This window comes from Mobula birostris, chromosome 25, assembly GCF_030028105.1.
Source record: "Mobula birostris isolate sMobBir1 chromosome 25, sMobBir1.hap1, whole genome shotgun sequence".
NCBI classification, from domain to species: domain Eukaryota; kingdom Metazoa; phylum Chordata; class Chondrichthyes; order Myliobatiformes; family Myliobatidae; genus Mobula; species Mobula birostris.
In genome coordinates, this window is record NC_092394.1 from 31,108,494 (window position 1) to 31,135,234 (window position 26,741).

General features: G+C 40.0%; 1 protein-coding gene across 1 annotated transcript; it reads right to left on the reverse strand.

The window, feature by feature from the left end:
- Positions 1-203: 203 nt before the first annotated feature.
- On the reverse strand, positions 204-26,724 carry LOC140187756 (acrosin-like). Its single transcript, XM_072243427.1, has 5 exons — positions 26,606-26,724; positions 16,478-16,676; positions 12,218-12,480; positions 2,740-2,882; positions 204-627 (listed from the first exon to the last, which is right to left on the reverse strand). The coding sequence occupies exons 1-5, from the start codon at positions 26,703-26,705 to the stop codon at positions 253-255; spliced, it is 1,080 nt and encodes a 359-aa protein (XP_072099528.1). The 5' UTR covers positions 26,706-26,724; the 3' UTR covers positions 204-252.
- Between the last annotated feature and the right edge of the window lie 17 nt (positions 26,725-26,741).

Here is a 26,741-nt window from a genome sequence, read left to right on the forward strand (position 1 = left end):
ACGGATGTCAACCACCAGATGCTGCCTGACCTGTTGAGTGCCTCCATCATTTAGTGTTCTCATACTTAGGGAAGAATGCCTTCTCTTTCATGGGCTTAACACTTTGCTCAATTAAGATGCAACTGAGGGGTGGAAATGTGAGGGAGGACAGAGAATTGAACATACCTCAATAAAGGACACAACAGCAATCTTACTCAGGGTATTTATGTTTCTGTCTGAAAATTATTTTCATAACTTTTTTTAACTTCAGGATTAACAACTAATAAAAAAACAATATAAAGCAATAAGCAGATTTAAAAGTAGAATTGTTTGTCCAGGTGAATTTCTGTGCATCATTGAAATGGGTGACTGTGTACCACCTTCTTCGACAGGTTCTTCTGAGGTGGTGGGCATTATTGGATTTTCTTCTGTCGCAACAGCTTCTCCAGAAACACCGTTATGCTCTTCTTCATCTTGGGAAATTAATATTCCAGTGCTCTGCTCAATCCATTCACCAAAGGTGCTTGTGCTGGTATAAACCCCAGGTTTAAAACGCTGTGCACATCCTTGTCCCCAGCTAACTACTCCAACCACAAAAAACTGATTTGTATCTTTAGACTGACATGATAGGGGTCCACCGCTGTCGCCCTAGGAAACACAAAGTTAGACTGGTGTCTGTAGGTACGGTCTGTTTGCAGACAGGTTTTGCGGACACCATTAAGTTCCAAAAAAGAGGAAGTCTGTGTATTTTGACATCACTTTTTTTTTCTATCTTAAATTGTCAATAACAATGTAAGGACAAATAATAATTGAACTCAGATAAGAAAACTCTATTGATAACTCCATGTGAACCATAAACAAATATGTTATTATACTTCTATTTCAAGGCATTGTGAGATTTACCCTTGTCTTGGCCAGTGCACATTTTGATGCTGAGTTGATTAACACAACCTCAGGTCTGACCACAGAACATCAATCCTTATGTTAGGTGGTGGTATTAATATTGGTTATGGTATTTTAGGTCTCTGGGACATATTCAAATTTGTAACTTCTTTGGATCTTAGACCTTAGGTCAACTATGTTGACTTGAACGGAAGGAACAACATATTCCATCTCACCTGGGAGAGAGAAACTCAATGAGTATGAAACCACCTCCACGTCACCATGCCCTATCGCAGCTACCTCTGCTTTGCTGGCTGAAGCAGCACTCTTGCCTTAGGGTCACGATGTTCCGAGTTCAATTCCCACCCCGGACACCCGAGTACAAAATATCTAGGCTGATACCTGGGTGCACTTGTGGGGGGGATGCTGCACTGCTGTTGGTCCCACCAGCTAGGGAGATGTCCCTCTCCGCTCCACAGGATCTCAGAGCAGTAATTTGAAGAAGGGTTCTCCCTGAAGTCTTGCTCAATATTCGTCCCGCATTGGACAATACTTAATCTATTATCGGAGTCAGCCCTGTCCCCATCCCACACCCCCTACCATTCTGTGCCCCACCTGGCACGAATACCTTTTCTACTGTAAACTCAACAAACAATTTGTCCAAATAAAAGGTCAAATAATGAATCCCAAACTGCGTTTGGAATCTAGGGCATGTTTGTGCAATTGACTTGCGCGGGCTTGTGGACTGCATGTTTACTCAAAGATAAAACACTTTGCAATGCGGCAGCTACCACCTGTTGAAATGAGCAGCTTTTGACTCTGTTGCTTGTCATTCACAGTTCTAGCACATGCACCTCATCCGTGATACAATGTGGGCAAAGTGCACAAGCTGAGAGCAGCTTCAGTGTTACTGATGTGCTATGCTGTTTGGTATTCACTTACACTTAAAAAAATCACACTCTGAGTCTGGCCAAAAATATCATGTGTGGCAGTTCCATTCATGCACAATTTGTTCACGTTATTGTACCTAAGCACAACTTATAAACCCTTTTCTACTCATGCATCATCCCTGGGATGCATTATGCACATTAATTTATTCATGTTGTTAAATAGTTTGCAGATTCTAAGTGCGAATGTAAGTGTTACTATATTTGGTCTCTCTTCTTCAGCCAATTGGAGAATAAGATTAATTCAAAAATACATAGACTTAATGGCCACTTTGTTAGTTACACCTGCACACCTGCTCTTTAATGCAACTATCTAATCAGCTAATCAGTTGGCAGCAACTCAGTGCATAAAAGCATGCAGACATGGCCAAGAGGTTCAGTTGTTGTTCAGACCAAGCATCAGAATAGGGAAGAGATGTGATCTAAGCAACTTTGACTGTGGAATGATTGTTGGTGCCACATGGGGTGGTTTGAGTATCTCCTGGGATTTTCATGCATAGTGGTCTCTAGAGCAAGTGTTCCCAACCTGGGGTCCACAGACCACTCGCTTAATGGTATTGGTCCATGGTATAAAAAACGTTGGGAACCCCTGTTCTAGGGTTTAGAGAGATTGGTGCGATAAACAAAAAATACCCAGTGAGTGGCAGTCCTGTGGTCAAAAATGCCTTGTTAATGAGAGAGGTCAAAGGAGGATAGCCAAGGTGAATATACAGACATTACAATGTTACAACAATGTTGTGCCAAAGAGCATCTCTGAAAGCATAACACATCGAACATTGAAGTGGATGGGCTACAGCAGCAGAAGACCAGACCGGGTTCCATTCCTGTACCTAATAAAGTGGTCACTGAGTGTAGGGTAGATTTATCAATGGAGTTCTCAGCATATGATAAAAGAGGTATTCCTTGCTTATGGAAGAAGAATGTACTTTACCTGACAGGCATCAATACCTCCACCTGCAAAACCAGCACAGATCACTCTGTCATCTACATATTTGCCGTACCAGTTGCTCTGTTGACATGTTGACAAAGGAATCAATTCAACTTGAGCCTCCTGAAGAGTACGCGCTTCCCTACCTAAACGAAAATAAAGAGAAATTCAGCTGGATTGCATAGCTAGGCCAGCAACAATTCATAATCATCAGTGCAATCTAAACAAAATGAAAAATCCTCCTGTGGTATATGAGAAGTTAACAATATTTCCACTATAACTTGTGTGGGTTCCCTCTGCGTGTTTTAGTTTCCACCAATGTTCCATTGGAGCATGAATAAATGCTGGGTTAGTTGACCATGCAAATTTCCCCTTATGTAGTTGGGATTGGAATATATGGGTATTCGTGTCAGAATGAGTATAGGCAGTCGCTGAGGTTTGATAGGCTGAAAAGCCTTCTACGTCATATATAAAAATGGAACTGACATCTCTAATATCTAAAATAAGGTTTCAAACAAAACTGATATTGTGGGTGTTGTATTTTTTTTTATTCTTTCTGACCTTTGGCAAACTTTGCATCAGAGTCCTCAACCTTGCATAACATCCTGGCTGTGATCCATATGTGTGACTGTGGTGGTTGACGGCAGACTCTGAAAAATGAATGCATTTGATGTGCATAATTTTTCTGGGCACAGACAAGAGAGTGTGTTTGCATTTTTGTTTTGCCCAAAGTAGAGTACGTGAGATGTAGATGGAAGATTACTCAAACAGCTTTTCCAGCATGTTCCACCATTCAATGAGATTGTGGTCAATCTTGTTTCTTGGCCATCTTCCAGTCACCACATCCTTTGATACTCCTGGTTTCCGAGATCTTTTAGATTCAATCACAGGATACATTGAGGAAGATAGAGGTTGTTCAAAGAACAACAACTCCTCCAGTAATCACAAACCTTGAATTACCCTGATGTTGTCCTTCTCATGACAGAGGTGACAGCAAAAGGAAGTCTTCTGGAGAAACATCTTGATAAGTTTTAGTTGTATATGGATCATACATTCTGAATGACAGCCACTGAGTATTGAGATGGAGTTTGTCTTGATGTCAAATAAGCATTTTGTGAATGGATGTTGGTTATCAAGCGCCTGCTGTCTGGAGTGTGCTGGTCACTTGGACCAGTCATCATCTCCCATTATTCTCCAGCCTGTGCTCCAGAGATTGTGAGTATGGTGGGGTTTCATTTCTCACATCTATCACCCCATCTAATGCAGTAAGATATGACCTCTCTGTGGCTGACATGTCTTTTGTCTTTGATACTAGATTTCCCCTCATCAAATAACTAAAACCCGGTTCCAGCCATCCTTTTGTTCTTCAGATGGTTATAGCCTGTGGAACAAGGAGAAAGTTTTCCAAATTAGTCACTTTACATTAATATGCAAGATTCAAGATTGTATAATGTCATTTCCTGCACACAAGTGTAAAGGAGAACAAAATCATTGTTATGCCAGATCGGATATAGCACAAAAAACACAAAAGATAAAGAACACAATAATTATTTAAAAACTATAAATATAAATACATACTATACTTAGATACATAGATTAATTGTATGTCTATAAGAGATGCTAGACAGGGAATGTCTGTACATACAGCAGTTTGCAAAAGTCTGGGGCACATGTATGTAGCTAGGTGCCTAAAACTTTTGCACAGTACTGTACATTGGTTAAAAAAGAAAGGTGCTTGGCAAACAGAAATAAGAGTACTCAGCTTTGTATTAGCTCAGAAGTGTTACTTGGTAACTGGAAAGACATAATATCCAGTACTGTGCAAAAGTCTTAGACACCCAAACTATATGCATGTCTAAGATTATTGCACAGTACTCTAAAGTAACAAAGTAATAGTGGTTGGGGGTGTGGAGGGGTGGGTTAGTGGGTGGAGGTGTTGATCAGCCTTACTGCTTGGGGGAAGCATGACCCTAAGCAAAAATGATTGAAATAATTTTCTAGGAGATACAATTTCCACTCATATTTTGAAAAAGATTTTATTTCCATTAAAGTTTTGTAATCTGGTGAATACTTGTAATATACAAAGTAATAATTTCAGAAGAAAAAATGGTGCATTTGCTTATCAGGTGGCTGAATCCTTGGAAAACTTCTTCCTCTTTCCTAAAGTAGCTTGAACTCCTTATTGTTAATAGCAACTAAGTAGATCTTTGCTTACAGGATTCCTTGCTTTTCATCAGCATTTATTCAAGATTATTTGCCCTTTCCTACAATAAACATTCCCCTTGTATTTTGTTGTAAACTTTTTACTTTCTGCAATGTATTCATAATGTGTTTCCCATCCTTCAGCTGGTAACGTGGTGCCAAAAAACTGCATTCTAATTTCTTAAGTTATTTAAAAAGAAATGTTCTGCTTTAATACATAACAAATAACATTCAATGAACTTATTTTTCCTTCACCACCAGAAGTTAGTCAATATGTATTGGCCAATGTGAGGTACCTACTCTTGTTCACTGAACCAAAGAGCTTGGGTATTCTGCCTTGCTTTTGATAAGTTAATGGAGATTGAGTGTCCTTGAAGGCCAATAAAGAATTCTGGTTATTTTCCAAACTGTGGCAATTGCCCATGAAGAACTGTTCCTGAAGATTAATAGGAAGTGAAATAAGTTATGTGGTAGACTTCCCGGAATTTCCACTCTGACAGTTGGTAAAACCAGGCTCCATCATGCAAATGCCAATGGTGTCAGAACTTTGTAGTTCAGGAAATGTTCGCTGTCTTGTCAGTGTTGTCCCATCTTGTCCTCATGCAGGCATTGTCATTTGAAACCCTGTGAGCTTAATCAACCAGCTTCCATTGTTCCTCTGGTGTAAAAAGAGTTCCGGAGAACGTTGCCCAGAATAAAACCCGCTTAATGCCAAGTGGAGTAAGTCCAAGATATTTGAGACACTCTTAAGTTAAATATTAACATCAAATGCCAATGGAAATATAAGTATGGCTCTTTCATACATCAGTGATGCAAGATATAGATGTGCTTTGGTTGCACAATCAGGAAACCAAACTGTTTTATAAAAAAGATTTTAAAAATCAATCATTGTGTCAATTGATTTCACTTTTCTCCTGTAGCTAATTAAATATCATATTATTTATTGATCTCATATTTGCTAACAAAGTTTGGCCCATTGAGTCTACGCTGGCTCTCAGAGCAATCACATCAATCCTATTCTCCTGCTTATTTCCCTGTAATCTATTAGATCATAAGAGCATAAGAAATAGAAGGAGAATTTGGCCATTTGGCCCACTGAGTCTGCTCCACAATTTCATCATGACTGATCCATTTTCCCTCTCAGCCCCAATCTCCTGCCTTCTCCCCATAATCCTTCATGCCCTGACTAATCAAGAATCTATTTGATCTCTGCCTTAAATATACCCAATGCATGTGGCAACGAATTCCACAGATTCACCACTCTCTGGCTAAAGAAATTCCTCTTTATCTCCATTCTGAGTGAATATCTCTCTATTCTGAGGCTGTGTCCTCTGGTCTTAGACTCCCTCACCATAGGAAACATGCTCTCCACATCCAATCTATCGAGATCTTTCAACATTCAATAGGTTTCAATGTGAACCCCCCCCCCACCCCTCACACATGCTCATTGGCATAAGACCATAAGACACAGGAGCAGAATTTGGCCATATGGCCCATCGAGTCTGCTCCATTATTCCATCATGACCAATTTAGTACCCTCTCAACCCCATTCCCTGTAACTTCTGATGCTCTTACTGATTAGGAACCTATCAACCTCCACTTTAAATGTACCCAATGAATTGGCCTATATAACTGTCTGTGCCAATGAATTCCACAGATTCACTACCTCCTAGCTAAAGAAATTCCTCCTCATCTCCATTCTAAAGGGATGTCCCTTTGCTCCTAGACTGCACCACTACGGGAATCATCCTCTCCACATCCACTCCAAGTCTTTCAATGTTCAATAGGCTTCAAGAGGTCACCCTTCATTCTTCCAAACTCCAGCGAGCACAGACCCAGATCCATCAAATGCACCTCATACATTAACCCTTTAATTCCCAGAATCATTCTTGTGAACCTCCTCTGGGCCCTTTCAAATTGGAGCAAAACTTTTCTTAGATAAAACATGATCACAGAGAGAACATTCAAACTCCACATGAACAGCAATGGAAGCTAGCATCAAACCCAGGTACATACATGTATACAAAACAATTATATATGAGTGTTTGGGCACTATCCTCCCACATTTCCCTTCCTTATTGCTTGTACATAGCTACGGAGATGCAACATAAAGACTTTCACTCCCTCGTTGTGAGATGAATGTAAGAAATAAAATTCTAATTCTAATTCCTATAGTACTTCTGTACTGCACACTGCTGTGAATTAGGGCAGGCCTGCAGAATAGGAATTGATAGTACAAACAAACATTGTGACTGCACAAACAAGTCCATAGTACTGGAGAATATTCAATGCAATCAAATCCTAATGAAAGATGCCGAAAACAAATAAATGCAACATGGTGTATTGGTTCTGCAAAGACCAATCTTCTGGAATTTATAACATTAACAAAACATTTGCACAGATAAATTTTCACAGTCTGATCATCTATTCTTGCACTGTGGCTTAGTATTTAAACCTATCAATAAGATTAACTTTCTTTGCCGAGATGCCATTTGCAGAATTAAGCTTTGTTCATGGGTCATTAACTAGACGAGGGAGTTCTTTAAATGCTTGTTTACTTGCAGGATGGAAGGTATAAAATATCACTTAAAACAGGTAGGGCCTTGAAATATCACTCCACTCAGGCAACTTTTAGAATATAGAACATAGAATAGTACAGCACAGTACAGGCCCTTTGGCCCACAATGTTGTGCCAACCCTCAAACCCTGCCTCCCATATAACCCCCCACCTTAAATTCCTCCATATACCTGTCTCTTAAGTTTCACTAGTTTATCTTTGCTCCCTGTATGCAATGTATAACCATTCTTTCAACCAAGAGTAGGCTAGGTTGAAGGCACTGGAGGAGAGTGAAGTTTTGACAATTAGTGACTGCTTCACCCTGAAATTCTAAGTTTTACAACTTCATTTACAGGGATATAAAATCTGATGTGGCCAGGACAACCATGTGATCTCAAGTTCATGTCAATCACTTTTTTTTAGCCTAATTTTTGAAATTTAGCACATGGGTTCAGTCTAATGAAAATCGGGGAGAAGTGGTGATGTGGCGAGGGAAGTGGGCATTGCTGGAGCTGGGGAGTGGCTGGGCTTATGCTCACCTGAAGACTTGCCACCCTTGAGCCAAAGTTAAAAAGAAACCCCAATGCCACTCAGAATAACTGTGGCAAAACCTTAATTTAACTTTAGTTGACTCATCTTCGTGGCACATGGTATGAATACTTTTCCCTGGAAATCGGATTTCACCCTCATTGATGTTGCAAGCACGTGCTGTGTATAGTGCGAAAGTCCAAATAGCTCTCTGCCAAAAAAAAATCGCGGAATTGACCAGAAAGGCATAAAAAACAGCATCAAGGCATTTTCCACAGGGAGTCAAACACTGAAGTGAGATCTATGTAGTTCCCATCCAAAGCTGCAAGCAAAGATCTTCAGGCAACACATCAGACCTTAAGGGAGGCTTCATATGATGTCATTCCACAGGATAGCGGAGTTTAATTTCACTGAATCCACTCTTACTATAGACATACAGCTCTCTTTTGGCAATTATTCTAGACACATGTCTCTCCACTGTTATATTACTTTTCTGTGTCTCCTTCCAAGAAGGAAGACACAGAATATTAGTTTTATTTCTCTAGGATTTTCTTAATTTTTGCCAGATAATTTCTCTTTTCTGTAAGGATTAACTTTTTTTGAATCCTTTTTTTTTACAAATCCATAGAGGCTATTATAATGAACGCACCACATCATGTTAGTTCTTGAATAAGTCACAAATTCAGAGAATTCCAGCAGATCTATCAAATGTGATTTCTCTTTATAAATCGATGTTGACTTATCCTTTAAAGTCATCGAGCACTACAGCACAGCAACAGGCCCATGTAGTCTGTGCCAAACTGTTATTCTGCCTAGTCCCATTAGCTCACATCTGGACCATCGCCCTCCATACTCCTCCCATCCATGTAATTAACCAACCTTCTCTTAAATGTTGCAATTGAACCCGTATCCACCACTACCACTGGCAGCTCATTCCACACTTGCGCCACCCTTTGAGTGAAGAGGTCCCCTTCAGGTTCCCCTTAAGTATTTCACTTTTCACCCTTAATCTATGACCTCTAGTCCTAGTCTCACCCAAACTCAATGGAAAAAGCCTGCTTGCATTAACTCTATCTATACCACCTCCTTTGTGAAGAAGTTCCCTCTCAGGTTCCCCTTAAATATTTCACCTTTCACCCTTAATCTATGACCTCTAGTTCTAGTCTCACCCAAGCTCAGTAGAAAAAGCCTGCTTGCATTTACCCTATCATAATTTTGTATACCTTTATCACATCTCCCCTCATTCTCCTACACTCCAGGGAACAAATTTCTAACTAATTCAACCTTTCCCTATAACTCAGGACCTCAAGTCCTGCAAATATCATTGCCAATCATCTCTTGTACTCCTGAAATCGTACTCATATCTTTCCAGTAGGTAGGTGACGACAATACTCTAAAATTGACCTAACATCTTATACAACTTCACATAACATCCCAACCGCTGTACTCAGTACTTTGATTTATGAAGGCCAATGTATCAAATCTTCTTATTGTTGTTTATGATTTTCGCTAGCAAGATCAAATATTCTATTTTCCCTTTGAATGCCTTTGTCTGTGTTTGCTGAATTCTGAAATGTTCTAAGTCCTCAGGATTATTGTCTTTTATCTTCTTCAGTTGCAGTCAACTTCAGAAAAATGTTCATGCCCATCTCATGTACTTTTAAAATCATAACTTCCCCAAGCCATGTGCATAGCAGAATCCGTAGAAGGGAGCGGGATCTAAAGAGGTGATCAAAGACTTGAGGAGTCTTTTAAGAATATGAAGAGAAGGAAGAAAGTGAAGGGAAAGGTCTGATTGAACAAACTGCAGGCGTTTTCTTCAGCTAGTTCTAAGGTCTAATGTAGAAGATGTAACGTGTGGCTCATTGCCAATATGTGCATTTCCTGGAGTTCAGAATCAGATTTAATATCACTGGCACATGTCGTGAAATTTGTTAATTTTGCCGCAGCAGTACAATGCAAACATGATAATAAGGGGAAAAACAGAATTACAGCAAGTATATAAAATAGTTAAATTAAATTAGTGCAAAGATTGAAATTAAAGAAGTAGTGAAGGAGTGCTCATGGGTTCAATGTCCATTCAGAAATCGGATGGCAGAGAGGAAGAAGCTGTTCCTGAACCGCTGAGTGTGAGGGCTTCTGTACCCTCTTCCTGATCGTAACAATGAGAAGAGGGCATGTCCTGGGTGGTGCAGGTTCTTAATGATGGATGCCACCTTTGAGGTGCAGCTCCTTGAAGATGTCTTGGGTACTAAGAAGGCTAATACCCAAGATGGAGCTGACTAATTTCACAACTCTTTGCAGCTTTCTTTGATCCTGTGCAGTGGCCCTCACATACCAGACAGGGATGCAGCCAGTCAGAATGCTCTCCATGGTACATCTGTACAAATCTTTGAGTGTTTTAATAGCATGCCAAATCTCCTCAAACTTCTAATAAAATATAACCACTGTCCTGCCTTCTTTATAGCTGCATCAATATGTTGGGACCATGTTAGCCTTAATGACATTTATTTAGAAACAACAGGCAATAATTAAATACATTATAAAATGCTACCATTTGTATCCCTCGTGCTCTCCTGAGTTTCGTGGTGTAATAACATGGACACAAATCATGAATGAGTCAGTCTTTGAACCTGGGGTGTTGATAATCTATTTTACACGGGAGCGCATTAGAATCAAGCCCAATCTATTCTCACCTATAATCTCCAGTAAATGAAAGTTAGATGCTGAGAACATGAAATAAAAATAGAAAGTATTAATAAAGGGTTCCATACCTGAATAATTAATTGTTTCTCTTTCCATGGCCGCTGCCTGATCTGTTGGGTATTTCCAATATTTACAATTTTTATGTACATCTCTGTTGAAGATTACCAACCAGGAAGTGTGAGAACAATTATCTTGTTCGTTACCAATGTGTGTCACAGTACCAGTACCATAGTGGAGATTTACTAATTCATGACAGATCAAGATTGAGGGATAGATTTTCTAAACCTGTGTGAGTTCGCACTATCCCTGCACTTACCAAAAGAACCATTTGAGGGAGCTCCAATAACACTTCATTAATCCAGTAAAACTCAAGATGAGCTTCACACACCATGAAACTAGGAAGCTGCTAACATAGTGTCCCACTGGTCTGTATCTTTTACTAACTGAATTATTCAACATTATCAGGACTTCATTAGAGCACATTAAACAGACAATGATTAATACATGAACACACCTTCAGAATAGTTCCTTTATATTGTAAAAATATATTTCCTCCACTTTTTAACAAAAAAGCCTGATAATCTGGTGACAATGGCATAATCAAACTCTGCAGATCAATTAATTTACTGTACAAATATTGCACAGATAAAACCACAAATATATCATCAAAACCACAAACAATTATTAACATGAGCAATGCATGTTCCGGTTATCTCAAAAATGCTTTAACGATTACTTGTTTAATTTTGTTTTAAAGTGCTAATGCTTTTAAACATTTTAACGTTCTCATACACGCAACAGGCATCAGCATCATCTTGTCAACAGCAGAAAGAACTACAGATCACATCTGAACACAGGGTAGAACGAACACAGTTATTACTTTGATGATTACATTGAGCGTGCTCTGTGCATGCTAATAAGATTAACTGATAGGTGAGGCTTTGGGCCTATGCCAGGCTACTCCAGGGTTCGGATCTGAGGACTCATTTTTGGTCCGGAATGCTATTGTCCACTTCAATTGTATACATGACTTGTATTTTTTTGCTTTCTCTTACACATAGTGAGTTGATCTATTTTTAATTCTTTTTTTCTTTAATTGGGGTTTTTTTTCTGGCTTCTTGCTTTGAGGCTACCTGTGAGCAAACAAATCTCAAGGTTGTATAATTTATACATTCTTTGATAATAAATGTACCTGAATCTTGATTATGTATGTAGCTACAAAATTATTCATTGTTTGATTTGACGCAAGTGAGATAATATTTGAACAACACTATTTTAACTATGTACCCAAAATGGTTTAAGTCTCCACTGGAATTGAGGTTTCCATACTGACCAGCATGGCTATTTGGCAAAGGCACACTTTCAGAAAAAGCTAATGTTAAATTAAAGCCTGAACAAAAATCTAATTTAATTTGGCTAAGGGCTCTGTAAAAACAGCGACTTGTAAGACATTCTCTTTTAATATAAAAGTACTCATAAAAATACTACCATTGTGCTCCATAAGTCCCCATCCTGTAACGTGACATTTGGTCCATTTGTCAATATGAAAGATGCCTGGCTGTGGTAAACAGGCTGGCCTGATGTAGTCCCCAAACTTGATTGGCTGGTCCACTTTAAGCACCGCCACATCATTTTTGAGGTTAGCATACTTCTCGTGTAGTACTAGTCTTTCTATTTTCCGTGTAGTTGTCCATGTATCAGCCTTCTCCAGCTCCGTCAGCCCTATCACTGCTTTCCAGACACGCTTGTTGCTGGGATGGCAGAAAAGGAAACAACCATCAGTGCTGGGACCAAAAATCACTTCCATAACCAAGTTCCTATCTGACTGCACAAAATGACAGTAAGATCAAACACATAACAATGAGGCTTCACGTGATCTATAACTAATAATAGTATATTAGTCATAGTCATACTTTATTGATGCTGGGGGAAATTGGTTTTCGTTACAGTTGCACCATAAATAATTAAATAGTAATAAAACCATAAATAGTTAAATAGTACTATGTAAATTATGCCAGGAAATAAGTCCAGGACCAGCCTATTGGCTCAGAGTGTCTGACCCTCCAAGGGAGGAGTTGTAAAGTTTGATGGCCACAGGCAGGAATGACTTCCTATGACACTCTGTGTTGCATCTCGGTGGAATGAGTCTCTGGCTGAATGTACTCCTGTGCCCAACCAGTACATTATGTAGTGGATGGGAGACATTGACCAAGATGGCATGCAACTTAGACAGCATCCTCTTTTCAAACACCACCGTCAGAGAGTCCAGTTCCATCCCCACAACATCACTGGCCTTACGAATGAGTTTGTTGATTCTGTTGGTGTCTGCTACCCTCAGCCTGCTGCCCCAGCACACAACAGCAAACATGATCGCACATATTCATGATAAGTGGTTGTGTTAAAAGATCCTTATTCGAGTTACACTTTTACATTAATTACAACTGCAATGAATGCTTTCTTTCTTTTTCAATCTTTTTATTAATTTCAAAATATAGAAACAAAACATAGCAATAATACAGATAATATGAGATGTATTGTTACATTTAAAAAAAGAGTAACTGCAAAACCAATAGTGGAAATTACCAAAACTCCCATACATGTAGAACTGATCACGGATAATATAAAGCAAAAAAAAGGAAAAAGACAAAAAAAAAAAGAAAAAAAAACCCATCCCAAAAGAAAAAAAAACTAAACTAAACTAAAAGACTTGGGCAAAACTAACAACTTAAAAATGGAAAAGAAGAAAACCTCAGCGTCGACGCCTCCACTCCCCTCCAACAACAGTACAGAGAAATAAAACCAGTTTGGAAATGAACAAATTACATCAAATGAAAATGCTGAATAAATGGCCTCCAAATTTTTTCAAACTTAATAGAAGGGTCATAAACTGCACTTCTAATTTTCTCCAAATTCAGACACACCATAGTTTGTGAAAACCAATGAAATACTGTAGGCGGGTTGATCTCCTTCCAATTCAACAAGATGGACCTTCTAGCTATTAAAGTAAGAAATGCAATCATCCTTCGTGATGAAGAGGTTAAATTATTTGAGTCTATCATTGGTAATCCAAAGATAGCAGTAATTGGATGAGGTTGTAAGTCTAGATTTAGGACCGTTGAAATAATATCAAAAATATCTTTCCAATATTTCTCCAACAAGGGACATGACCAAAACATGTGAGTTAAAGAAGCAATCTCAGACTGGCATCTGTCACATATTGGATTAATATAAGAGTAATAACGAGATAGTTTATCTTTGGACATATGAGCCCTGTGAACTACTTTAAACTGTATCAACCTATGCTTAGCACATACAGAGGATGAATTCACCAACTGAAGAATTTTTTCCCATTTTTCAGTCGGTATATTAATCTCAAGTTCTCTTTCCCAGTCAGCTTTAATTTTATTAGAGGCATCAGGACATAAATTCATAATTATATTATATACAATTGCTATTACACCTTTCTGAGAAAGATTTAAGTCTAAGATTTTTTCCAAAGTGTCCATTGGATATGGGTGTGGAAAATTAGGAGAGACAGTAATTAAAAAGTTTCTAATCTGTAAATATCTAAAAAAGTGAGATCTGGGTAAATTATATTTATTAGAAAGTTGATCAAAAGACATAAAACAATTATCCAAAAATAAATCGCGAAAAGATATTATACCTTTGGTTTTCCAATCAAAGTAAACTTGCTAGAATGAATTGATTAAACCCAAAAAATCTTCGGAATTGAAACCATATACGTAAAGTATGTTTAACTATTGGGTTATTCATTTGTTTATATGATTTAAAAGAAGTAAAAGGAAGTAAAGTTCCTAAAACCGAACCCAAGGAAAACCCTTGTAATGAATTAGATTCAAGATTTACCCAATGAGGGTTTAAAGATGCATCCAAATCTTGTAGCCAAAATTTTAAATATCGAATATTAATTGCCCAATAATAGAATCTAAAATTTGGGAGGGCAAGTCCCCCCTCCTTCTTGGATTTCTGTAAATATCTTTTACCTAACCTAGGATTTTTATTCTGCCAAATATATGAGGAAATTTTTGAATCCACGTTATCAAAAAAAGATTTTGGGATAAAAATTGGAACCGATTGAAATATATACAAAAATTTAGGCAAAATGATCATCTTAATAGCGTTAATCCGACCAATCAAAGACAAAGAGATTGGGGACCATTTGGTAAATAAAATTTTAATCTGATCAATTAAAGGTAAAAAATTAGCTTTAAATAAATCTTTATATTTTTTTGTAATTGTTATCCCTAAGTATATAAATGAATCAGTAACCAATTTAAATGGTAAACGTCCATAAATAGGTACATGCTTATTTAAAGGGAATAATTCACTCTTACTAAGATTCAATTTGTAACCAGAAAAGTTACTAAATTGAGCTAACAGATCTAAGATAGTAGGAATTGACTTCTCCGGGTTAGAGATATATAACAACAAATCATCTGCATATAATGATAGTTTATGTATTTCATTTCCACGGGTAATACCAACAATATTTGGCGAGTCATGGATAGCAATTGCTAAAGGTTCAAGAGCAATATTAAATAGTAAAGGACTAAGAGGGCAACCTTGCCTAGTACCGCGAAAAAGACGAAAAAAAGGAGATCTATAATTATTTGTACAGACCGAGGCTACCGGGGAGTAATATAACAATTTAATCCAAGATATAAATGTCAAATTAAAATTAAATTTCTCAAGAACATTAAATAAATAAGGCCATTCAACTCTGTCAAAGGCTTTCTCAGCATCTAATGAGATAATACATTCCGGGGTAGTAAGTGAGGGGGTATAAACAATATTCATTAACCTCCTAATATTAAAAGATGAATAGCGATTTTTGATGAATCCGGTTTGATCCATGGAAATAATTTGAGGTAACACCTTCTCCAGTCTAGTAGCTAGAATTTTTGAAAAAATTTTTGAATCTACATTCAGAAGAAATATCGGTCTATAGGATGCACAATCCGTAGGATCTTTATTCTTTTTAAGAATTAAGGAAATAGAGGCTTCATAAAACGATTGTGGTAATTTACCTAAACTAATTGCTTCCTTAAATATTCTAGACAACTTAGAAGAAAGAATGGAGGAAAAAAATTTTAAAAATTCCACTGTAACAATGAATGCTAATGGGCCAACAGTGGAAGAGCATTTTGAAGAATGACCGTGACTGGGTGGTAGGGTGGAGATGCATCTCTTCCAAAGGAGGTGCAAGGCGCTCCTTCCCTCCACTAGCCTGCAGGTCAACCTCGGACAAGGTGTAGCACCTGACGAGGACCCCCCTCTCCCCCCATCCCAAACAGGGAGCAGGTGGCAGATGGTCATATGAGCAGATGGTGCACATCACGAGTCCCCGCTACGCGAGCATATTGAGGAGTATTGGTAATGGCTGGGCTCGTTAAGACACTGCCCAGAAGGCAGCAATGGCAAACCACCTCTGTAGAAAAACTTGCCAAGAGCAATCACGGTCATGGGACCATGATAGCCAACATTATACATGATGTACTTTATACATCCTAAAAGAATTTCAGGATGTATATATTTCTGACATTAAGTGAACCTATATTGAAACCCATGTCGGCTACACATGACAATGATGACCATAAGTTTTAAGGCAGTTATGAAGCAGGACAAGGAGGAACCCAAAGTTTTAATCAAAGTGTACAAAAGAAATAGACAAAAGCTGTTCAATTGCATCCTACAGAATAATAAACTGATATTGTTTGGTGAACATACTTTAAACCGTCTTTCTGAGGAAAGCAGTGCGCTGCTGATAAGAGCCAGTATTGACTAATAACTGTTGCTCCACACACGTGCATGTTGCTACCCGCCAGCTGCAGGCTAACTTGCCAGGGCCATGCCCCTCTCACTGCATCACGACCTCCTACTATCCGTGACTGGCTTGACTTCTCAGCGACAAATCTTAATCCACACTCTGAAAGGAAAAAAAAAGGTTTCAATCTGCAATATTTCACAGTCTTATCAGCAGATCTCACGCCTGCATAGGTCCCCGATGTCATACCATTGGATGAGATAGCTAAATAAATAAGATACACCAAATATTGTAAAATAGATTGAGGAGCTGGTGGAACAATTACCTTTCATTTCTAACCCACCAGCAATAAGTATCTGATTTTTGGTCATCATTAGTGTCCCGAAACTTTAATACATCAAAATGCTTCCAGTCAAGATGGCACCAATGAACAAGGATTCCTCAGGCGACATCTTTCAGATAGTCAATTATTTCACTTTTTCTATGTCTTCTACTTATTCTTTTTACCTTAATTATGTTTTTCAAACTGTTGGAGCCTGTGACTTACAGTTTGGAGTTTGACTGAGAGATCTAGCACTCTGCTGTCCTCGAGAAAATTCCAGGAAAGAGGCACAAGCGCGCGCACAAGCCGCCTTGAGGAGAAATTCGGAGATAGGGCTCAGGGTTATTTCTCGCCGATTAAAGTATCGAGGAAGACCGAAGCATCGAGGCAAGGGCAGAGGAGAGCCACTGTGCTCGGTGGTCGCTCTCTACGGAAGGGCGCGCCGTTCTGGCTATACGTCGAGGCGATATGTTAGTTTTTTCTGCAAGGGAGGGGGTTGAGGATTTGGGGTTGATGTTCTTGTTGGCGATTTTCAGTGTGGGCGATCTTTCATTGCGTAGGCACTACTGGCAACTCCCTCATCTTTGAGCATTGTAATAACCCCTTCCTCTGCGGCCTTGCCATTGAATTGTTCTCCAGCCCTCTGCAATAATTTTAATACCCATATTAATGCCATCCAGCTTTCTGAGAGAGTACAAACACCAGAAAGAAACAGGTAACTGGAAAAGGTCCTCCATCTCTCCAGCCATTTAGAATATAGAACATAAAACACTACAGCACAGAATGGGCCAAACTAATTAAACTAGTAATTAAACAATATTACCTTCTTCCAACGTAATGTCCATGTTCTTCCATCATCTGCACATTCAAATGCCTCAGTCATAATTATCCTCAGTAACCCACCTGGCAGCATGTTTTAGGCATGCATCTCTCTCTGAATACGTATTAAAAATTGCCTAGCACATCTCCTTTGTGTGTTCCTGTCTCACCTGAAATGCATGCCCTCTTGTACTAGGCACGCCAACCTTGGGAAAAACATACCATTTGTCTATTTATGCCTGTTATAACTTTATAAACTTCTCTTCATCCATGAGGAGGTGGTGGTGCTGGGGATTGGCTGTTGCAGGTCATATGTTTAAGCACATTCCATGAGAGACTCATAATTCGGAAGACTTCAGATCACAATGTTTGAAAAATATTATTTTATTCTTATGTTGACTGTTCTACTTTGCTTTAATTTTCACGCAGGCCTACAAATTATCCAGGAGCAGGACTACATGGTAACAGTCACTCACTGGGGAAGTGCCCAGGACTCATTCAGACCAGCTTAGAAACTCTAACCCGTGAGATCTCCAACAGCCAAGTGATTCAGCACTCCCACCTGCTCACAGGAACAGCAAGTACTGGGATTGGTAAAGGGCCACCTCCAGCTTTCTGTTTCTTCCTGGTGTCCTGCAGAGACGGAAAGCAGAGATCACAAGTGTGGATGTTGATACTTGTACTGAAGGTTGTTGGCGGCCCACAGATCACAAGTGATTAAAAGCAGGCATTAGCACCAGGAACAACTAGGGAGCATCTGCATCGGAGAACTTGACTGTGCTCAGTTCTGGTCACCTCACTACGGGAAGGATGTGAATACTATAGAGAGAGTGCAGAGGAGATTTACAAGGATGTTGCCTGGATTGGAGGGCGTACCTTATGAGAAAAGGTTGAGTGAACTCTGCCTTTTCTCCTTGGAGCGACGGAGGATGAGAGGTGACCTGATAGAGGTGTATAAGATGATGAGAGGCATTGGTCATGTGAATAGTCAGAGGCTTTTTCCCAGGGCTGAAATGGCTAACACAAGGAGGCATAGTTTTAGGGTGCTTGGAAATAGGTACCAAGGGGATGTCAGTGGTAAGTTTTTCACACAGACAGTGGTAGGTGCATGAAATCACTGCTAGTGACGGTGGTGGAAACGGATACAATAGTGTCTTTTAAGAGCTCTTAGATAGGTACATGGAGCTTAAAAAAATAGAGGGCTATGCACTAAGGAAATTCTAGGCAGTTTCTAGAGTAGGTTACATGGTTGGCACAACATTGTGGGCCGAAGGGCCTGTAATGTGCTGTAGTTTTCTATGTTCTATGTTCTAATCTCGAGAAAAATAGATAATATTCCTCAGGGCTTTGGAGGAGCAGAATGTTTCTGAAGTATCAGCAGAGAATTTGCAATGCTTCTAACAGTTCTGTGCATGCTTGCTGAGAGATTGAGGGAAACCATCTTAAGTATTAGTGCCATGCTATGTATTGCAGTAATAATGCATTTAATGGAAAGAGTAGTCACTGGCATACATCATCAATCACTGTAATAACATCAACACTGTAAAACATGCAGGACTTTATCTATGATTATAGGGAATAACATCTTGGTTAGATTCACGTAACATATCACAATGAAAGGAAGCACAGGAGTGGGAATTCTTTTTAATTGCATCCCCTTCAATACCTGTCCTCTGTCAGTACCTCACATGCTGCCTAATATTGCAGTGATAGTGCCTGCCCTCTTCAGGTGAAGCTGTCAATGTCAAGGTCCACTACCAGACCCCAAGACCCCACGGATGAAAAACAAGAACATTTCTGTCATCAGACCAAAGATTTGAACAGACAGCCTCTCCCTCTGATGAAACTTCAGTGACTGCACCATTTAGAAGTGGTCTGAGAAAAAGAACACATTTGTAGCAGTGCAAGAGAACATAGCTGAATGTGTTCTGCAGAGTTAGATTGTTATGTAACTTATACCAAAGGGTTCTCAGTAAGATCTGCAAGACTACTTCAGATTGAAAATTATTGAGTTAAAGATTTTCAAAATCAGTCTACTAAATTCTCCCCTGCAAGCACATACGTGCAAGTGCCATTACGAAGAAAGCACGGCAGCACCTCTACTCTCTTCGAAGTTTGCACAGGTTTGGCTTGTCATTTAAAACTTTAACAAAGTTCTATAGATGCACAGTGGAGAGTATCCTGCCTGGTCGCATCACAGTCCAGTATGGAAATACAAATGCCCAAGAACAGAAAAGCCGACAAAAAGTAGTGGATACAGTCCTGTCCATCACTGGAAAAGCCCTCCTCACCACTGAGCACATTTCCAAGGAGCTCTGCCACAAGAAAGCAGTATGCATCACCCAGGACCCTCATCATCCTTGCTGCTGGAAGGAGGTACGGGAGCCTTAAATCCAACACCACCAGGTTCAGGAACAGTTATTACCCTTCAACTATCAAACCTTCATGGGTAACTTCACTGTCCTCAACTCTGAACGAATTCCACAACCTATCGACTCGCTTTCAAGGACTCTACAACACATGTTCGGAGTACTTATTTAATTTTTGTCTATTCGCACAGTTCGTCTTCTTTTGCTCCTTGGTTGTTTGTCAGTCTTTGTGTGTAGTTTTTCCATTGATTCTTTGTTCTGATGTGAATGCCTGCAAGAAAATGAATTGCAGGGTAGTATATGGTGACATATATGTTCATTGATAAAAAAAATTTACTTAGAACTTTGAAGATCATAGGATCAAGCTCAGTTTCAAACTGTTGTGAGGACTCTTCTGTTTTTCATTCTGCTCTAGACCATTTGGACAACAGGAACTCGTATATCCATCTTCAACTATAGTTCAGTGTTCAACACAATCAAGCCATCCAAAGTCATCAAGCTTCAGGGCCGGAGTCTCTACACCATGCCCCCTGCAGGTGAATACCCAACTTCCTCATCAGCAAGACCTCGGAGAGGATTGGTAACAAAGTCGCCTCCTCACTGACCGTCAGCACGGGTGCACCCCGACGCTCTTTGTGCCGGCAATCACAGACCGGGGTCAATTCCCACTGCTATCTGCAAGGAGTTTGTACATGCTTCCCGTGATTGTGTGGGGTTCCTCGGGCTGCTCCGGCTTCCTGCCTCGTTTCAAAGACGCACAGTTAGGGTTAAGGTTAGTGAGCTGTAGCGTGCTATGTTGCCGGAAGAAGCACTGCGACACTTGCACACTGCCCCCAGCACAACCCTCGAACTGTGTTGGTCACGGACCCAAACAATGCAGTTCATGGCATTTCACCGCATGCTTTGATTACAGGTGACAAATAAAAGTGATATTAAAACCTTCAGTGTACTTGCATACATGACAATAAACTTCAACTGACTTGCCAAGTTCTGTTGATTGTGGTCTGTCATCTCACAGTGTGTCAAAGATTATCCAAACATTCATTATTTATTTTTTGTAATGAGGCACTCATTCTCTTGCTATGAAAAGTCACTGACTGTTTCAGGAAAACAGTTTAGTTTGCTGCCCTTGGCCTCCTAGAGGCTCAGCACATAGAACCCTTACAAATAGTGTCGGCGTTCTGCTTATCAGGAGTATCAAAGTACAGAATTCCCCAATGGAATCTGGTTTCCTGAGCCCATGTTTCACCAGATACTATACTGACCATTTCCACAGGTGCATCCTGCTATTCTTAGCACTGGTGTTACAAAAATCATAGCACTACACCATAACCACTACATTACACTTGAAAATATAAGCACAATCACATACTACCCCTGTAATCTAAGCTTTTCATCATGCCTTACATTTACAATACATAGCTCAATTCATTGGTTAAGGGTAGAAAATTGATTAATGAAATTGATGAATTTGCTCAGTATTGAGACCTTTATCTCAAGCCTGGAGTTAATTTCCCAAGGCAATAGCAAAATTACCAAAGAAATTTTAACGCATTAACAAATTTCACCTGAGAGCCTGTTGGGATCATCTACTGTGCCCGGTGTGCCCTCCTGTATATCGGTGAGACCCGACGTAGATTGGGAGACCACTTTGCCGAGCACCTAGGCTCTGTCAGAAAAAGCGGGATCTCCCAGTGGCCACCCATTTTAATTCCACTTCCCATTCCCACTCTGCCATGTCAGCCCATGGCCTCTTCTACTGCTGTGATGAGGCCACACTCAGGTTGGAGGAGCAACACCTTATATTCCGTCTGGGTAGCCTCCAACCTGATGGCATGAACATCGAGTTCTTGAACTTGCGGTAATGGCTACCACACACACCCCACTTCACCGTTCCCCATCCCCTTTTCTCTCTCTCACCTTATCCCTTTACCTGCACTCTCTGGCGCTCCTCCCCCTTTTCTTCATTCCATGGAGGCCTTTGGTGCTCTCCTATTAGAGTTCCCCTTCTCCAGCCCTGTATCTCTTTCACCAATCAACTTCCCAGCTCTTTACTTCACCCCTTCCCCCTCCCAGTTTCACCTGTCACCTCGTGTTTCTTCCTCCCCTTCTAACTCATCTTTTTTTCCCTCCAGTCCTGACGAAGAGTCGCAGCCCAAAACGTCGACTGTTAACTCTTTTCCATAGATGCTGCCTGGCCTGCTGAGTTCCTCCAGCGTTTTGTGTGTGTTGCTTGGACTTCCAGCATCTGTAGGTTTCCTCTTGTTTAACACATTATTATTTACTTCCCACACTTCCTCGTCCGATAATTTCCTTGTCATTATCTGACAAGGGATATTTGCATGCATTAAAATGGTTAAGCATGCATTGGTATGAGCAGTGTGAAAGCTGCTGTCTGGTTTATGCCGACAGAAGGTAGGGAAATGTATTTGGCCTCAAGATGTTAGAGATAAGAGTGAGGACATCCCTCCAGGAATTTCCATGTTAGAGGATAGGTATACCACAAGACATTCAAAAGGCCAGTGACTCCCATCCTGAAAACATTTCTGAACATCCTGCTTCCTGCAAGAAATTTCATTCCCAGTATCTGTCTCCATCGCGTCTGTCCCAGGACACCCTCCTCCACACAAGCATTTCTGATGTATCGTCCCCTTCCCCTCGCAACCAAGATTCCTTTCTTTGTGTTTCACAGCACCCTTGACATCGTATGCACCTTACCACTTCTCATCCAGAACAGAGTTCTTTTTATTTGTTTATCTATTGAGATACGGTGCGGAATAGGCCCCTCAAGCTGCGCCACCCAGCAGTCCTCTGATTTAATCTGAGCCCAAACACGGGACCGCTTACAACGACCAATTAATTTACTAGCTGAAATGCCTTTGGAATGTGGGAGGAAACCGGAGCACCTGGAGGAAACCCTGCAACATTTCCTCATCTGGTGATTATCTTCCATTCCCAGTGGCTCCAATATAATGCCACCCCTCGTTATCTGAATCAGTAAAGCCAGAGTCCATCTCCACCAGAGCCATTTCCTGTGGCACAGTTCCATGCAACGCCCAGTAGATGCAACAGCTGCCCTTTGACCTCTTCTCTCAGGGGCTTCAAACACCCTTTCTTCTTGGTGAAGCAGCAATTGACTATACTCCTTTCGGTACATTTCATTTTCTGCTCCTCCATGTCAGGTAGACTGAACGTAGATTGGGTAAGCACTGTCCACTTGACTAAAAGCATGTCCCCCAAGATCCCTTTAAATAACTAGCAATTATTGAAAGGCTTAGATGGAACGGACTTTGAAAGTATTTCCAATAGTGGGATTACTTAGGACCAGGGGGCTCAGCCTCAGAATAGAAACATGTTCCTTTGGAACAGAGATGAGAAGGAATTCCTTGGGCCAGGGATTCCTGACTGTTTTTTCATGCCATGGTCCAGTCCAATTAAGCCAGGGGTCAGTGGACCCCAGGCTGGAAACCACTGCTTTAGCCAGAGGGGGATGAATCTTAGAATTCCTTGCCACAGAGGGCTGTGGAGGCCAAGCTGCAGGGTATACTTAAAGCGGAGGCGGATAGGTTTTTGATTAGTAAGGGCATCAAAAGTACGATGAGAAGGCAGCAGGATGGTGTTGAGAGGGCTAATGTAACAGCCATGATCAAATGGGCCAAAGGCCTAGTTCTGTTTCTAAGTCTTATGGACTTATCCCAATCAATTGGCACTTAAAATCTCCATCCAACTCCAGCTCTATCCCTATTGTTGTTCTAGCGAAGCTCAATGTTGCCCCAACACCTTGTATGTTTTTAATTCAGCTGGGTACTTTACAACCTTCTGGATAAAAACTGACTTTGAGTTTCGGATGATGAACATTACCTTTTTAATTACCTTTCAGCTTAGATTCCCAGCACTCGCAGTGTTTTCCTTTTGCAACAGATTCTACTTTTATTTATTCCTAATGTGGAATGATATTTTTGTACTTCTATCTCTCAATCATCCTTTTTTATCTTGCAATATTATGTTTTGTACTTTAACCTCTTACAACAGCCTTCCCTATGTTCCTCTTCTAATTCTCCTTTATCACTGCACGTAAAACATGTTTCTCTCATATCTTTGCTGGTTCTGGTGAGAAGTCATTAACCAGAAATATTAACCCAGGTTGCCTTTTCATATTTGCTGCCTGGGCTGTTTTTTCAACAATTTCCAGTTTTATTTCAGCAATTCAATGTTCACAGTCTTTGTTTTCTCTTATTTCTTATCTAAGGTAACAAAGCAGCCATGTAAGGTTGTAGTTCAGAGCTCCCAAGTGGAGTTCAAACAGAATAAACTCCAACATCAATTTTCACAAATTTTGCAAAACCATTTACAGAAATAATGACAGAACTACCATTGGATTTTTTAAACAAAAAATAGTTTTATCATATTTACCATATTTGCATGACTCAATTCAGTATTTACAAAATGTACACTAACTTAAAACATTGCCATCCTTCTCTAGGATGCACTCCCGATTTGTCTACCCAATTCTTTCGTCCCCTCCACTGTAACTGTGTTCCCACCCTCTTTCCACTGACCGGACCAGGGAAACCCAAGAACATATAGTTAAACTGACAAACCTTGATTAATATCACTGTCATTTAACTCTTACCTCCCCAACTCACTTCTAAATGCACATTCTCTAGCCCATATTTCACACTAAGAAACTACAGATAATCTGTTTTTAAAAGGGTGGTAATATAGATACAACTTGCTACCTTATCCGCACGTGTAATTTCCACATCAAACCTCACCCTATTCTTGATTGAGCAGGGCATGAAGATTCTAGATTGGTCAGGGCATGAAGGGATAGGGGGAGAAGGCAGGAGATTGGGGCTGAGGGGAAAATTGGTTCAGCCATGATGAAATGGCAGAGCAGACTCGATGAGCCAAATGGCCTAATTCTGCTCCTAGATCTTATGGTCTATAATTTTCCAAAATTCCATATTGTAGATGTAGTGCAAAGCACAGGATACAATATATATTTTGTACAGTGCTCATTTTGCCTAAATTTCAAGGCCTTGATACAGCCAGGACCAGCAACACATGCCTTTTTTTTTTTTAAAAAGCACTGCCTATTTTCAGACGATAAAAAACAATGCTGGATGTGGTAATTAGCAGCACAAGAGGCAGCTCAAATAAATGATTACGAGTAGCATTTTATTCTCCTTTTTGGCACGAAATGATGCTACTTCAATTGTGGATTATTCAATTAATCCATTATCACTGTAATCAGTACATCAAAATCTTAACACTCCAAAGTTGGAAGTGACATTTTGTGAGAGTTCAACAGCATTGCCAGTAACCAAGAACAGAACAACTTACGTCATATCTATTGCTAGGTCTCCCAGTGATATGGAACATGGTTAAACAGCAATCCAATCATTACATCTAACCATTTAAATGCCATATAAATTACTGTATTTCCTGCCTGTTGCACAGGTAACCATCTCAGTGATCCAAACTTCAGTAAAATTCAGAGATAAAGGAGATTATCTGTCTGTCTGTCTCTTGTGTTACGGCGGTTGGCATCCAGCTTAATGGTGCATTACCGCCACCTTCTGCTCCAGAATGTGCACTAGACATACATTCTAAATCCCTTCACCCAATCTCACACACACACACAAACCTACACTTCACCCTCCCATCTTTGACCATTCTAGTATCCTATTCCTGTTTATTCGTCATATTCTATAAAAAAAACCCTGTACCCCTTAAAAATGCTAAAAATACCTAGACTTGTGCTCAGCCCATGCCCAGCAACCCTTTTAATGTGAATTCCTGCATCCCCAACTCCCTTAATTCATTTCTCATCATCTCTCTCTGTATCCCATACTTCCTGCAACTCAGAACTACATGTTCTACTGACTCTTCTTCCTGACATTCCTCACACAATCCTGTCTGGTGTTTCCCTATCATTTTCAATGTTTTGTTTAATGCACAATGCCCCAGCCTTAACCTAGTCCACACAATTTCCTCTCTTCTGTTTCCATTACCTACCCTAGTACCTGCAACACTCTTTTGTATTTGATATAAATGCCTCCCTTTCCCCTCCCTGTCCCATCTTTCTTGCCACATTCGGTTGACTTTTTCCCAGATTACACACTTAACCTCTGCTTTACTGATACTAATGTGCATTTCCACATTTTCTTTCTTTAACGCCCTCTTTGCCAACTCATCCACCCTCTCATTCGCCTTCACCCCTACATGTGCTGGAACCCATAGAAATTTTACCTGACCTCCCTGATTTGCAATCCTTGTAACTAACTGAAGGACTTCATAAAGTACATCTTGCCGACTGTTTGTGTGAAAAGACCTTAAACTTGCTAGAAAAGAGATTATCGTTCCTTCAGTATCATTTCAAATGTCCCATAATTATCCAAAAAGATTCCTGTTTCCCAAGTACACCAAATACTTCAAATGACTGCGCATTAAGCATGCTAACTGATACATTAATACGAAAAGTTCAGAATGTATTCACGTTCATTTTTTCTGCGTTTATGTTTGCTGAAAGGACCTGCCTATACCTAATAAAAGCAATTCGGAGTTAACAAACTCACCAATCCGTGCATCCCCATTTACTAAAGTAATGAAACTCAGTAAAAAGATCGCAGAGGACAGGAGAACATCGCTGAAACCCGGACGGAAATCCGTGCTCATTATCCAGTTTGGACTGACTGTAGGGGCTTCGGCAAG